Raw genomic sequence first — 13439 nt, forward strand, 5'->3', positions numbered from 1 at the left:
TGTATCTGTGTAACTCCAACTAATCATTATTCTAACACCTCTTGCCAACCTTTCCCAGCTCACCCTGCACATAAGGGGGATTCTGACATAAGGGAGGGGGTGGAAAGAAGGTGGGAGGTTGGTCAGGAGCCCTCCTTGGGCAGTCTGCTGTTCAGGAGGGATGTTGTATCTCTGTATTACTTTAAACTTGGATATAGTTGTAAATAGCTCTCTCTGTGATCTTGGAGCTCTCTTCCAACCTGGTTGATTCTATGATGCTATGATTTCTGTTGTATATATTTCATTTGTGAATTGTGCCAGCTGTAACTATAAAGCTTTATTCCTTAATTTCCAGCCAGCAGAGTTTGGCAAATCCTGCAGGGGGGGTGACTCCCAAACCTGCACATGTAGGGAAATACTCTATATATTAACTGAGAGGGGGTTGGGGTTGTTTTCTTTTTGACTCTTTCAGGTTCTTTGAGTACATTTTGCTCTACAAAGATGCAGTGATGTTTCAGATTGAGCAAGTCACAAAGCTCTGCTCCAAGATTGCTCTGACAGAGCCGTGGGATCCCTACGATATTCCTGCCAATTCAACTTACGAAGATCAATACTACATTGGGGGACCTGGAGATCAAATTATGGTACAGGAATGGTCTGACAGAAAACCAGCCAGGAAATGTATGTACACACTTCTGTTTTCAGCATGTTGGTAATCATTCCTCTCTCTGCTCCCCAGGGAAAAACTCATTATTCCATAGGTCTATAAAGTCTGCTGGAAGACACAATAAATATAACCTATGTGCAGCATTTCATTTAGTTATCAATGCTTTTTTTCTTATCAGTGTTTTTTCTTGGCAATGGTTTTTGTTGTCAATGCATTTTGTTGCCAGTGCATTTTGTTGCCAGCACATTTGGCTGCCAGTGCATTTTGTTGTCAATGCATTTTGTTGCCAGTGCATTTTGTTGTCAATGCAATTTGTTGCCAATGCATTTTGTTGTCAGTGCATTTTGTTGCCAATGCATTTGTTGCCAGAACATTTTGTTGCCAGGGCATTTTGTTGCCAGCACATTTGGTTGCCAGTGCATTTGGTTGTCAATGCATTTTGATGCCAGTGCATTTTGTTGTCAATGCATTTTGCTGTCAGTGCATTTTGTTGCCAGTGCATTTTGCTGTCAGTGCATTTGGTTGTCAATGCATTTTGCTGTCAGTGCATTTTGTTGTCAATGCAATTTGTTGCCAATGCATTTTGTTGCCAGTGCATTTAGTTGCCTGTGCATTTTGTTGCCAATGCATTTTGTTGCCAATGCATTTTGTTGCCAGTGCATTTTGTTGCCAGCACATTTGGTTGCCAATGCATTTTGTTGTCAATGCATTTTGTTGTCAATGCATTTTGTTGCAAATGCATTTTGTTGCCAGTGCATTTTGTTGTCAATGCATTTTGTTGCCAGTGCATTTTGTTGCCAGTGCATTTAGTTGCCAGTGCATTTAGTTGTCAATGCAATTTGTTGTCAATGCATTTTGTTGTCAATGCATTTTGTTGCCAGTGCATTTAGTTGCCAGTGCATTTTGTTGCAAATGCATTTTGTTGCCAGTGCATTTAGTTGTCAGTGCATTTTGTTGCCAGTGCATTTAGTTGTCAATGCATTTTGTTGCCAGTGCATTTTGTTGCCAGTGCATTTAGTTGTCAATGCAATTTGTTGCCAGTGCATTTTGCTGCCAGTGCATTTAGTTGTCAGTGCATTTGGTTGTCAATGCATTTTGTTGCCAGTGGTTTTTTGCTGCCAGTTCTTTGCTGCCAGAAGGGACTTCTTTTATTCAGAGTATTCTCATAATAACTAAAATCCTGTGGATTGAAAAAAATTAATACTGCCACTGCAAAGCATCGAGGATGAAAACACAACAGTCAGATTTGAAGCATACTGCCATGGCCAAGGAAAGGAAGTGGCAGCCATGGATAAAGACTAGAAAGAGTAAGAGGTCAGGCACTGGAATGAGCTGCCCAGGGAGGTGGTGGAGTCACCCACCCTGGATGTGTTAAGAGTGGTTTGGATGCAGTGTTTAGGGCTATGGTTTAAGGTGAATCTTACTGAGTAGGGTTCTAGGTTGGACTTGGTGATCTTGAGGGGCTTTGCCAGCCTGGCTGTGTCTGTGATTCTGTGAATACATCTAATACATGGCTCTGCAGCAATGCACATCCTTAATCTCCACATCCTTAATATTCAATCTCCACATCCTTAATCCTTAATCCCCACATCCTTACCACGCACCCAAGTTTTGTTATACACTACACTAGGAAGAAACATCTGCTGCACTTGGCAGCTGAGTACCTGCATCATAAAAGGAAGTAGGCTGAATTTTCCAAGGTAGGTTTTGGGTGTGTGGCTGTTCATTAGCACTTTGGCTTCAATTCCTTCAGTGGTTTACTGAATGATCTAGACAACTATAAAAATCATTTTAAAGCCCCCATGACATTTAGGCATCTATTCAGCTAATGCAATACTTGGGGCTATAGACACCAAGTATATGAACATGAGCACTTAAATCACAGAATCACAGAATGTCAGGGGCTAGAAGTGACCTTGAAAGATCATCCAGTCCAACTTCCCTGCCAGAGCAAGGAAAGTGTTGTCTCCTTGCATAAAAGTAGAAATAATGAAGTAGGAAATGAAGGATAAGATTGCAGAGAAGCCTGTGGGAAGACCTGAGAGCAGCCTTCCAGTATTTGAAGGGGGCCTTCAAGAAAGATAGAGAGGGCAACCAGCAACAGAACAAGAGGACACAGTCTCAAGTTGTGCCAGGGTGGGTATAGCCCTGCTGAGCCTCCCCTTGAATTTCTCCAGGAATGGGGCCTCAGCTACTTCCCTGGGCAACCTGTTGCAGTGTTCCACTACCCTCATAGTGCAGAACTTGTTCCTAATATCCAATCTAAATCTGCATTTCTCTGGTTTGAAGCCATTGCCTTTTGTCCTATCACTACAGGCCTTTGTAAGCAGCCTCTCTCCCTCCTTCTAATAGGCCACTTCAGGTCACAGGGCAACCCTTCAAATATTGTTCATGTAGAGGTAGAGGTAGAGGTAGATCTCGATTGAGGGGTAGATCTAGATCTAGAGTTAGAGGTAGATCTAGACCTAGATGTAGATCTAGAGGTAGAGGTAGATCTAGATTCAGGGGGTAGATCTAGATCTAGAGTTAGAGGTAGATCTGGACCTAGATGTAGATCTAGAGGTAGAGGTAGATCTAGATTGAGGGGGTAGATCTAGATCTAGAGTTAGAGGTAGATCTAGACCTAGATGTAGATCTAGAGGTAGAGGTAGATCTAGATTGAGGGGGTAGATCTAGATCTAGAGTTAGAGGTAGATCTAGACCTAGATGTAGATCTAGAGGTAGAGGTAGATCTAGATTGAGGGGGTAGATCTAGAGGTAGAGGTAGATCTAGACCTAGATGTAGATCTAGAGGTAGAGGTAGATGAGGCAGAGGTAGATCTAGAGGTAGACCTAAAGGTAGAAGTAGATGAGGTATTGGTAGAGGCAGATCTAGATAAGATATAATAGGGTCATTGCAGTGTCTGTGAATTACTGCAGCTTCATGGCCTTCCTCAGTGTTGCCATGTGTGCAGAGAGAACTGTGGCCAGTTCCAGCCTCAAGGCTTTGCTTGAGGAATGGCCACATTATTATTTTGGGGCTGGCATCATCATCCCACATGAATTCACTTCTGTTGTCTAAAGCAGCCTCCTTTCTGCTTGGTTGCAGTGGAGTCCTGGGTCGGTGTTTACACAGTCAAAGACTGTTACCCAGTGCAGGAAACCTACAGCAAGAACTACAGCGTGACCACCTCCACTCGCTTCTTCGACCTGCAGCTGGGCATTGCCGACCCCTCGGTCTTCACCCCACCCACCACCTGCCAGACAGCCCAGCTGGGCAGGATGGAAGCTGACTGCTGATTATGGACACTGCTTGCCCCAGGGAAACAAATATTAGCCAGGAGTGTGGGTTTTAATTGTCAGCTGCTGACATCTAATCCAATCTTTCAAGCTTGTTGTTGGTCTTTTGGGAATTGTTAAGTTTTCACTTGGGAGAGAATATAAACATTTCACTGAGTAAAATATGGAACACAAAAGAGCTCTTCCATCACATCAACCTGTCCAGTGGTGCACTTGCAGCATTATGTAGTTACCACTAAGATAGCCTTTCCAGATGCTATTTATTTAAGTTGTGATCTTCCTTTTGCAAAGGCTTCACCATTTATTCTTTTCAAGAAGGCAAAGCAGGAGCAGGCTGCAGTAAAGGCAACATCTAGAAGGAAAAGCTTGATGATGTTGGTGTTACTTCTGGGGACTCAAGGGAAGAGGAGGTATGTCCTGGGTAAAGCCTCATCCCTGACTCCAAAAGAGCCCATTTTAAACAGTGTCTATCAGAGGTATGAAAATTCCTTCTGGTGGGTTTGGTTTGCTTTGTGTGTTTTAGTTTCTGCCCTTCAGAAAGCTGGCAGGGTAATGTCTGAGCTGATGGGTTTTTTATGCCTGAAAAGAAAGTGGAGTAGCTCTCTTCATGGAATGCTAGCTGACATGCTGAAGTATTCTTCTGTTCCTGGGGAGAGGGGCATGAAAGGAAGGGAAGGGGGGAGAGGTACACCCCTCCCACCCCCCAAAAAAAACAAGCCAAAGTTTCCTTGCATCTGCAGCCCTTTTGGTGAAGTGTTGCAGTAGGCTGTGATGAGACATTTTTCAGTCATATTTGACTTTAGCACCTGCTTTCAAAGGCAATACTAGCTTTAAGCTATGCACAGAGACTAAGCTTTAATGTTTTATAGCTGCTTTCTGAAGCCCTTACTCAGAAGTATGGAAACATCTTTAGAACCCCAAGTAGAGGTGAAAAAAAAAAGCTGAGTAAAGGCCAAATGAGCTCTCACACAGTGCCTGGTGACCCAGTGACAGAAAGAGAGCTGTGTGACTGCGGCAGGGAGGTGCCAGGAGCAATGGGAGAAGGAGTCTCAGATGTCCTCTGTGCAATGTGGCTGGAAGGCAGCACAATCCAAGCAGAAATCCCAGTCTTGCTTTCTTTGCACCCACTCCACCAATGCTTGCCTTATTTGCTGTTCCATCAGCATCTCAAACCTTTATTATCTTCACATCCTTTCCTGGGACAGGCTGTCCAGAGAGGTTGCAGAGTCCCAATCTCTGGAGACATTCAAAACCTGCCTGGACACAATCCTGCTCTAGGCAAACCTGCTTTAGCAGGGAAGGTTTGGACTAAATGATCCCCAGAGTCTCTCCAACTCCTACCATTCTGTGATTGTGTGGTGGACAGAGTGAAAGTTTCCTTAAAGGGGAAAGAAACAACTAACCAAAAAAGAGTGGCAAGTACATGCATTTTGCATTAGGACATGGAGCTAATGGAGCAGGTCCAGAGGAGGGCTAGGAAGATGATAAAGGGGCTGGAACACCTCTGCTATGAGGACAGGCTGAGGGAGATGGGGATGATCAGCCTGCAGAAGGGAAGGCTTCAGGGACACCTAATAGCAGGCTGCCAGTACCTGAAGGGGGCCTGCAAGAAGGCTGCAGAGGGACTGTTTGCACAGGTCTGTAAGAACAGGACAAGGGAACATGGTTTGAAATCAGAGAAGAGTATATTTAGGTTGGATATTAGGAACAACTTCTTTCCATAAGGGTGGTGGAACACTGGAACAGGTTGCCCAGTGAGGTGGTTGAGGCCCTTTCACTGGAGATATTCAAGGTGAGGCTCAACAAGGCTCTGAGCAACATGATCTAGTGGAGGATGTCTCTGCTGACTGCAGGACTATTGGACTAGATGACCTCTGGAGATCCCTTCCAACTCCAAACCATGCTATGATTCATGCCCTTTCAGGGTCTGAGAGGTACAGAATGCTGATGGGTCTTGCACTTTCACCAAGTGAAATCACAGACTCAGCCAGGGTTGGAAGGGACCACAAGGATCAGCCAGTTCCAACCCCCTGCCATGGGCAGGGACACCCTACCCTAGAGCAGCCTGGCCTTAAACACCTCCAGGGATGGGGCCTCAAGCACCTCCCTGGGCAACCCATTGCAGGCTCTCACCACTCTCACGCTGAACAACTTCCTCCTCACATCCAGTCAGAATCTCCCCACCTCCAGCTTTGCTCCATGAAACAGCAAAACCAAGTGGCTGCTTCTCTGAGTCTAGAGATGCATTTTATTTACTGCTTGCAGGTATGGTTAAAGCCAGGGTCTTGCCTCCTGACATGTGTGGGGCAGTTGTCCGCTGCAGAAGCTGTCTGGCCAAAAGCAGTGCAGCACTGGGAAGGTTGGTGTCTCTGGAGGAGAGCTGTTGGGCAGGCATTTAATGCTTTGAATGCTCATAGCTTTTGGCATGCAAGGAAGTGGTGCAGTGCTTGTTTTGCTTTCACAGTCGTGGGCAGAAGGGCATTTTGCTTTGCCTTGGCCCTGATGGAAGCATGTACAGATACCTGCTGAAGTGGAGGCAGCTCATCCAGAATTTTCACTCAGGCACTGAAACATGGCTGTGGAAGCAGGATTTGGGTTTCCTTGGACTTACAGTGCATTTAGTCTGCCACTTTTGTGGGGCTGTTTTTGGTGACAACTGAAATGCTAACTGCATGAGGTTCTCATTAAGGTGACATCAACCTGAGTTTGTTAATCTGTGTCTCATTAGAGTGTGGCAGATGTAATTAATATGCCTGGCAAGCATGAAGCTGTGGCACTGTACCACTGGGGGATGACTTGTGGCAGAGCAGACAGCTGAGTGAGCAGGGTGCTTGTCTTCTGTTTTGCTGCCAGGGAGATCATTTCTAGCAATTTTGAATAAGGATTCACAAGTCTGCTGCAGGGAAGTGCTTCAGCAGTGCTGTAGTGACATACAGAGCCTTTTTGTAGGGTGAAACGTGGACCTCTACGAGAAGGCTGCCATCGTCGTGTTTGTGCTCTGCCAATGCAATAAAGAGAGTCCCCAAAGAGCTGGTGGACACCACGGTTGTGGAGGGTGTGTTTTGAATTAGCCACAGCCCAAATAGGAAGCCCAGAATCCCTGTGTCTTGTTTGTGATCTTTGTTCCCATTGGCTCTGCTTTGTTGTCATGTACCACAAGAGATCTTTTGTCTTCGCAGAGTCACAGAATGTGTCTGGCTGGAGGAGACCTCCAAGATCATCCCGTTTGACCCTTGGCCCAGCACTGAAGGGTCAACACTAAACCAGGTCCCTAAGTGCCAGCTCCACAGGCTGCTTAAGCAGCCCCTGGAATGGTGACTCCAGCACTGCCCTGGGCAGACCATTCCAGTGTTTGAAAACCCTTGCAGAGAAGAAATATTTCCTGGCATCCAGCCTGGACCTCTCCTGGTGCAGCTTGGAACCATTTCCTCTGCTCCTGTCCCTTGCCACCAAAGAGCAGAGGCAGCCCCCCCCTTCAGGGGGCTGTAGAGAGCAGTGAGGTCTCCCTCAGCCTCCTCTTCTCCGGACTGAACATTCTCAGCTCCTTCAGATGCTCCTCCTAGCCCAGGTGCTCCAGACCCTTCTCCAGCCTCACTGCCCTTCTCTGAACAGGCTCCAGCCCCTCAATGTCCTTCCTGTAGTGAGCAGCCCAGAACTGAACACAACACTCAGGTGTGGCCTCAGCAATGCTGGGCACAGGGGGATGGTCACCTCCTGTCCCTGCTGGCCACAGTGTTCCTAATCCAAGCCAGGATGCCATTGGCTTTCTTGGCCACCTGGGCACTGCTGGCTCAGTCAACTATCAACCAATGCCCCCAGGGCCCCCTTCAGTTTGCAGCTCTCCAACCACATATCCCTAAGTCTGTAGCTTACGAGAGGGTTATGACCCAGGTGCAGGATCTGGCAGTTGGCCTTGTTGAACTATATAGAGTTGGCCTTGACCCAGGGCCTTAACCTGTCCAAATCCTCTTGTAAAGCTTCCCTACCCTCTGCAGACACCTAGCTTGGTGCAATCTGTAAACTTAGGGTGCACTCAATCACCTCACCCAGATAATTATTAAAGATATTGACAATGCCAATGGCTCAGTAACAGGGAACTGCTTGACAGAGTCCAGCACAGAGCCACAGAGATGCTGCAGGCAGTGGAACATCTCCCTGTGAGGACAAGCTGAGGTTGCTGGGGCTTGGAGCTTGGAGCAGAGGAGCTTGAGGGGTGACCTCATTCATGTTGATAAAGATGTGCAGGGCAGTGTCTGGGGGACAGAGCCAGGCTCTGCTCAGGGATCTCCAGTGACAGGACCAGGAGCACTGGGGGCAAGCTGCAACAGAGGAGGTTCCACATGAACATATGGAAAAACTTTCACTGTGAGGGTGTCAGAGCCCTGGAACAGGCTGCCCAGAGAGGTTGTGGAGTCTCCTTCTCTGGAGACATTCAGAATCCACCTGGATGTGTTCCTGTGTGACCTACTCTTGGAGCTCCTGCTCTGGCAGGGGGGCTGGACTGGATGAGCTTTCCAGGTCCTTTCCAACCCGAGATGTTCTGTGATTCTGTGAGTTTACAGTAGGCTTATGGTGTGCTGCCAGAAGTGAGGCACAAATGGGTGGTTTGTATGTTTGAGAGTCAGGAGAATTTGCTCATCAGAGTTAGCTGGTGGGCAATGAACAATCAGTTGGTATGTGCAGGAGGTACACTGTGTCCTATCAGGCAGCAGTGAGAGAAACTGGCTGCTGGATAGCTGTGAGCCAGGGCTGGGTCTGTGAGCTGTCCAATGCCTCCCGGTTTCAGCTGGGCCAGCAGCAGTGCAAACACAGATCCCTGCCTGCCATGGTTTTGCATTTCTGCTTGGAGGCTTCACTGCAAAGCAGGATGTGTAGAAACACAACATTGTTTTGTTTAAAGTTAACCAAACATTCCTGAACCTCAAAAGAGCTTTAGTTTGGGCTTGGGGTAGAGATGTGAGCATTTGGTCCAGTTCCTATTTTAACAGTTTGCTTAACTCTGGTATTAGGGACAGATTTTGCTGCTGTGAGCCATGCTGCATGCTGTGGGAGTGCTGCCAACTTGCATGAAGAATGGAGGAAGAAATACAACAACCCATGGTCAAAGTAAATTTTAACCAAGACAGCCCAAAACAAAGCAATATTCTTATTTTGACACATTCTGGCTTCCACCTTGAAGTTTATTTCGTTCCAATGCTCACACTTAACTCCTTTGCAACCTTGCTGCCTTTTTCCACCACTCCTTCCCTTCCTACAGCCAGGGGAGTCCACTTCTGCAATGGCTTTTACAACTCTCTCTTGGCATTTATTGCAGTAGGAGCTCAGCACCTGCAAACCTATTGGATCTGACCTGATTCTGATCATAGAGCTGCTTGAGAGAGTCCAGCAGAGGGCCACAAAGATGATGAAGGAATAGAACATCTCTTATGAGGAGAGATGGAGGGAGATGGGGCTCTTTAGCTTGGAGAAGTGGAGACTGAGAGGTGACCTCATTCATGTTTGTAAAGATGTAAAGGTCAGTGCCAAGAGGCTGGAGCCAGACTCTGTTTGGTAATGCCCAGAGACAGGACAAGGGGCACAGGGTGGAAGTTGAGGCATAGGAAGTTTCATTTAAACATGAGGAGCATTTTTTTCTCTGTGAGGGTGGCAGAGCACTGGAACAGGCTGCCCAGAGGGGTTGTGGAGTCTTCCTCTCTGGAGATATTCAGAGCCTGCCTGGATGTGTTCCTGTGTGATCTGGTTTAGGTGATCCTGCTCTGGCAGAGGAGGTTGGACTGGATGAGCTTTGGAGGTCCCTTCCAGCCCCTGCCAGCTGTGATTCTGTGAGAATTGCAGAGAGAATCACAGGGGAATGAGAGGGGAAGGGAGGGGAGGAAAAAGAGGGGAAAAAGGTATGGTGAGGCTGCTGGTCTCTCCCTGATGGAGCTTTTCCCATGCTTGCCCAGCACTGATAAACAACTTGGAGGTTACTCACAGAGCTGCCAGCTCTGTGTTACAGGCCACGTCACACTGAGGGAGAGGCTTGGGTTTCACCCTCTGCACTAAAATTGTCCTTCAGGCCAGGCCAGGGACTCAGTTTGTGTTTTGGTGGGGAAAGCATGGCCATTCCCTTCACTCCCAGTCTGGCTGGTGGGTGTTGGTGCCCCTGCCACCTGCCCCCACCCCACATTCTGTGGCAGCCCCCTGAGTAGTCAGACAGTGCTCCTCAGCCTGTCTCCATTGTCTTCTCTCACAGCATGGCAGGGATCGGAAGGGAGCCCCCTGCTACAGCAAGTTCCCTTAGAGCAGGTTCACCTAGATCAGGTTGCACAGGATCAGGTTCAGGCAGGTTTTGTGTACCACCAGAGAAGGAGACTTCCCAACCTCTCTGGGCAGCCTGGTCAGTGCTCTGTCACCTCCACAGGAGAGTTTTTTCCTTAAGAAGTGAGGTGAAGCAAAATTAAAGCAGTGGTAAGCACAGAAACAGTGAACCTTGCCCCAGAGAAGAGAAGGGACAACAATAAAACACAATGACAGAACCATCTTTGCCTGCCTTTCTCAGCCTGCTCTATGGAAGGAGGCTTTAGGTGGAGTTGACCTTTCAGGTTCACTCCAGGGAAGCAGCAAACATTTGTGTCTCATGCTGAAGTGGACAGATTGAGCACAAAATCATCTCTAGCTGGTGGAAAACAACAGTCAGTGCTTATGACCCTGTTCCTTCCTTTCCAAGCTTCTTGACAGAGCTGCTGAATTTGGACAGCAAAAGCACCTAATCCCCCATTCCATTTCCACCTTGTGCCTGCTCATGCTGCCAGAATGAGACTGCCCTTAGCATTATTTGTTCCAACAGTCTCACCCTTACAGATGTGCATGTAGGACAGATGGTCCCTGAGGGAAGCAGTAAGACAAACCATGAGAGGCAGAGGCCCAGAGTGAACCAAGGCAGGACATATCCCATGCACCTGCTGCCTCCCCCACCACAGGAGCCACCTGAGCTGGACTGGCCAAACAGGCAAGCATGACAGCTAAGCCACAGGAAGCAAAATGCTCTCACACTTCCAAGTGCCAGGATCAGAGCAGCTCTTGCATGATGTCAGATGTGCTGCTCACCAGTGAAATCTCCTCTCTGCAAGATCTGCCTTAGGAGCAGGAGGGAATGCTGGATTTTGCCTCCACAGCAAGTCGTGTCCCAGCCAGCCAAAAGCACCAGGCAAGGGTGGCCAAGCACAACAGCTTTAAAGCTTCCTCCTTTAGCAGAGCAGGGCTGTCCAAAGGCTTTCCAGGAGGAAGACATCTGTGGTGTGTGTTTGCTCAGGTGTCTCCAGCACTACAGTGAACTTTGGGCCACCTGAACCCAACGGGGTGAGCAGCAGCACTGCCCTTGGGTGCTGCAACCCCTCACCCTCCAGTGCCCTGCTGTGAAGCAGGCATGCCCAGGAAAACCTCTGGGATGCCACGGAAAGCCCAGACCAGGCTGTCCTGCTTCAAGAAGGAGAAGCCAAGAAAGGGTTCAAGAAAGCCAAGGGACACCTGCACTTCCCCAGAAAATTTCCATCTGCACTGACTGCAGAAATGATCTTTTCTGTCTGATGTGGCAAGCAGTGCAATTAGCTGGGAATTCGATACTCTCAGCCTGGATTGTTGCTGGATACAGCACCCTACAGGAATGCAATTAGTGCAGCTAGAGCTAATTGCTTCAGGATGTGCTGCTTCAGCACTCCCTTGCATCGTGGGGCCCTTTGCAGAGAGCAAAGCAAAGCCTTCAAACACCCTGGCTACCAGGTGCCTTTCCAGCCTGACTCAAAACATTGGATCCAGCTTCTAAATTCCATGCAGCCTGAAATCCTTGCTCCTCACAGGATGCTTTTGCCTCAGAGCCTTCTTGTGGGGGGCACTCACGATAAGAGAATCCATCTCCAGCCTTTCTTCTCCAAGCTTAAAAGAGAAAAGACTTTAGAAGCAAAAGAGGAAAAATGATTATAAACTAAATGTTTGAGATTTCCTCTTTCCCAATGCCAAAATACAAATTCACGAGAGAGAAATGAATGACCAAAAAAAAATGGACAAAAATCACATTCTTAAAGCTGTTGAGTTTGTTCTTGCAAGAGCCTCCTTTGTGCATCAGTCATCAGCTATTTGCTTTCCTCTCTCTGGCAGAGGTTAATATTTTAGAGTTCATTTGGGTGTGGGGTTTTGTTTTTTATTCAAGATCAGTTACATATTTTCAGAGTTGTGTTATCATTTGTGGGTTGACCCCACATCTGCCTCTGAGGTGAAAGAGGCTGGGTGCAGCTGGCACCCCTTCTTTTGGCTCCAGACAGTCCCATTGTTTGGGTTACTCTACGTGGTAGGCTTCAAGAAGGACATGTGGTCAAAGTGAAGTATGTCCTTACGAAGGAATGATGTTTACAGAGCAGCATGTTCGTGCTCTGCAGCTACTTGGGTGAAGGACATTCACTATGAAGACAAACAGCCCAGAATCCAAGTCATCAGCAGGGCCACGAAGTCCTTCTGCCCCTGTACTCAGCACTGCTCAGGCCACACCTTGAGTGCTGTGTCCAGTTCTGGGCCCCTCAATTGAAGAAAGATGTTGAGGTGCTTGAGTGTGTCCAGAGAAGAGCACCAAGGCTGGTGAGGGGCCTGGAGCACAGCCCTGTGAGGAGAGGCTGAGGGAGCTGGGGGTGTGCAGCCTGCAGAAGAGAGGGCTCAGGGCAGACCTCATTGCTCTTCATAACTACCTGAAGAGAGGTTGTAGCCAGGTGGAGTTAGTCTCTTCTCCCATGCAACCAGTGACAGAACAAGAGGACACAGTCTGAAGCTGCACCAAAGCAGGTTCAGGCTAGATTTTAGGGAGAAGTTCTTCAGAGCAAGAGTGATGGGCTGCCCAGGGAGGTGGTGGAGACACCGTGCCTGGAGGTATTTAAAAGGAGGCTGGACGAGGCACTGAGTCCCATGGATTAGTTAATTAGAAGGGTTAGGTGATAGGTTGGACTGGATGATCTTGGAGGTCTTTTCCAACCTGGTTAATTCTGTGATTCTGTGACATTGCAAGAAACTCCCTGGGCAAAGTTTCCAGGAGATGCTGGATACCACCACTCTGCCACAGGAGACACCTGAGTGAGCCACTAGCTGCTGTTCCTCTGCAGTGCTAGCAGCAGGCAGCTCTCCAAAAGGCAGGGGACCTGTGGCTTTCTGCAGCTCTCTGACTTCTCTTTGCCACATTTCAAGCTGACCTGAGGACTGCATCCACTGGCCACACTTGTGCACCCTGTTAGTGCTTGTGAGCACCGGCTCTGGGTTGGAAAAATAAAGTCCTGTTGCCACTTGTATCCAACATCTGCTGGGTCCTGGAAAGCAGTTTTAGAGTTGAAAGGCTCCAAAGCATTCCAGGCAAAAAAACAGCCTCAGCATGAGTATGGAACGGAATAGAATAGAATAGAATAGAATAGAATAGAATAGAATAGAATAGAATAGAATAGAATAGAATAGAGGGAAGGGAAGGGAAGGGAAGGGAAGGGAAGGGAAGGGAAGGGAA

The 13439-nt window shown here is 47.8% G+C and overlaps 1 protein-coding gene across 1 annotated transcript in view; it reads left to right on the top strand.

Annotated features, from left to right (window-relative positions):
- Positions 1–6968, top strand: part of EPDR1 (ependymin related 1) — a 34303-nt gene extending 27335 nt beyond the window's left edge. Inside the window, exons 2-3 of the mRNA XM_064169897.1 lie at positions 452–660; positions 3735–6968. Of these exons, the coding sequence (XP_064025967.1) occupies positions 452–660; positions 3735–3925 (400 nt within the window). The 3' untranslated portion in view covers positions 3926–6968. The remainder of the gene's footprint in view (positions 1–451; positions 661–3734) is intronic.
- Positions 6969–13439: the final 6471 nt, after the last annotated feature.

The sequence above is a fragment of the Pogoniulus pusillus genome, chromosome 32, assembly GCF_015220805.1.
Source record: "Pogoniulus pusillus isolate bPogPus1 chromosome 32, bPogPus1.pri, whole genome shotgun sequence".
Lineage (NCBI taxonomy): Eukaryota > Metazoa > Chordata > Aves > Piciformes > Lybiidae > Pogoniulus > Pogoniulus pusillus.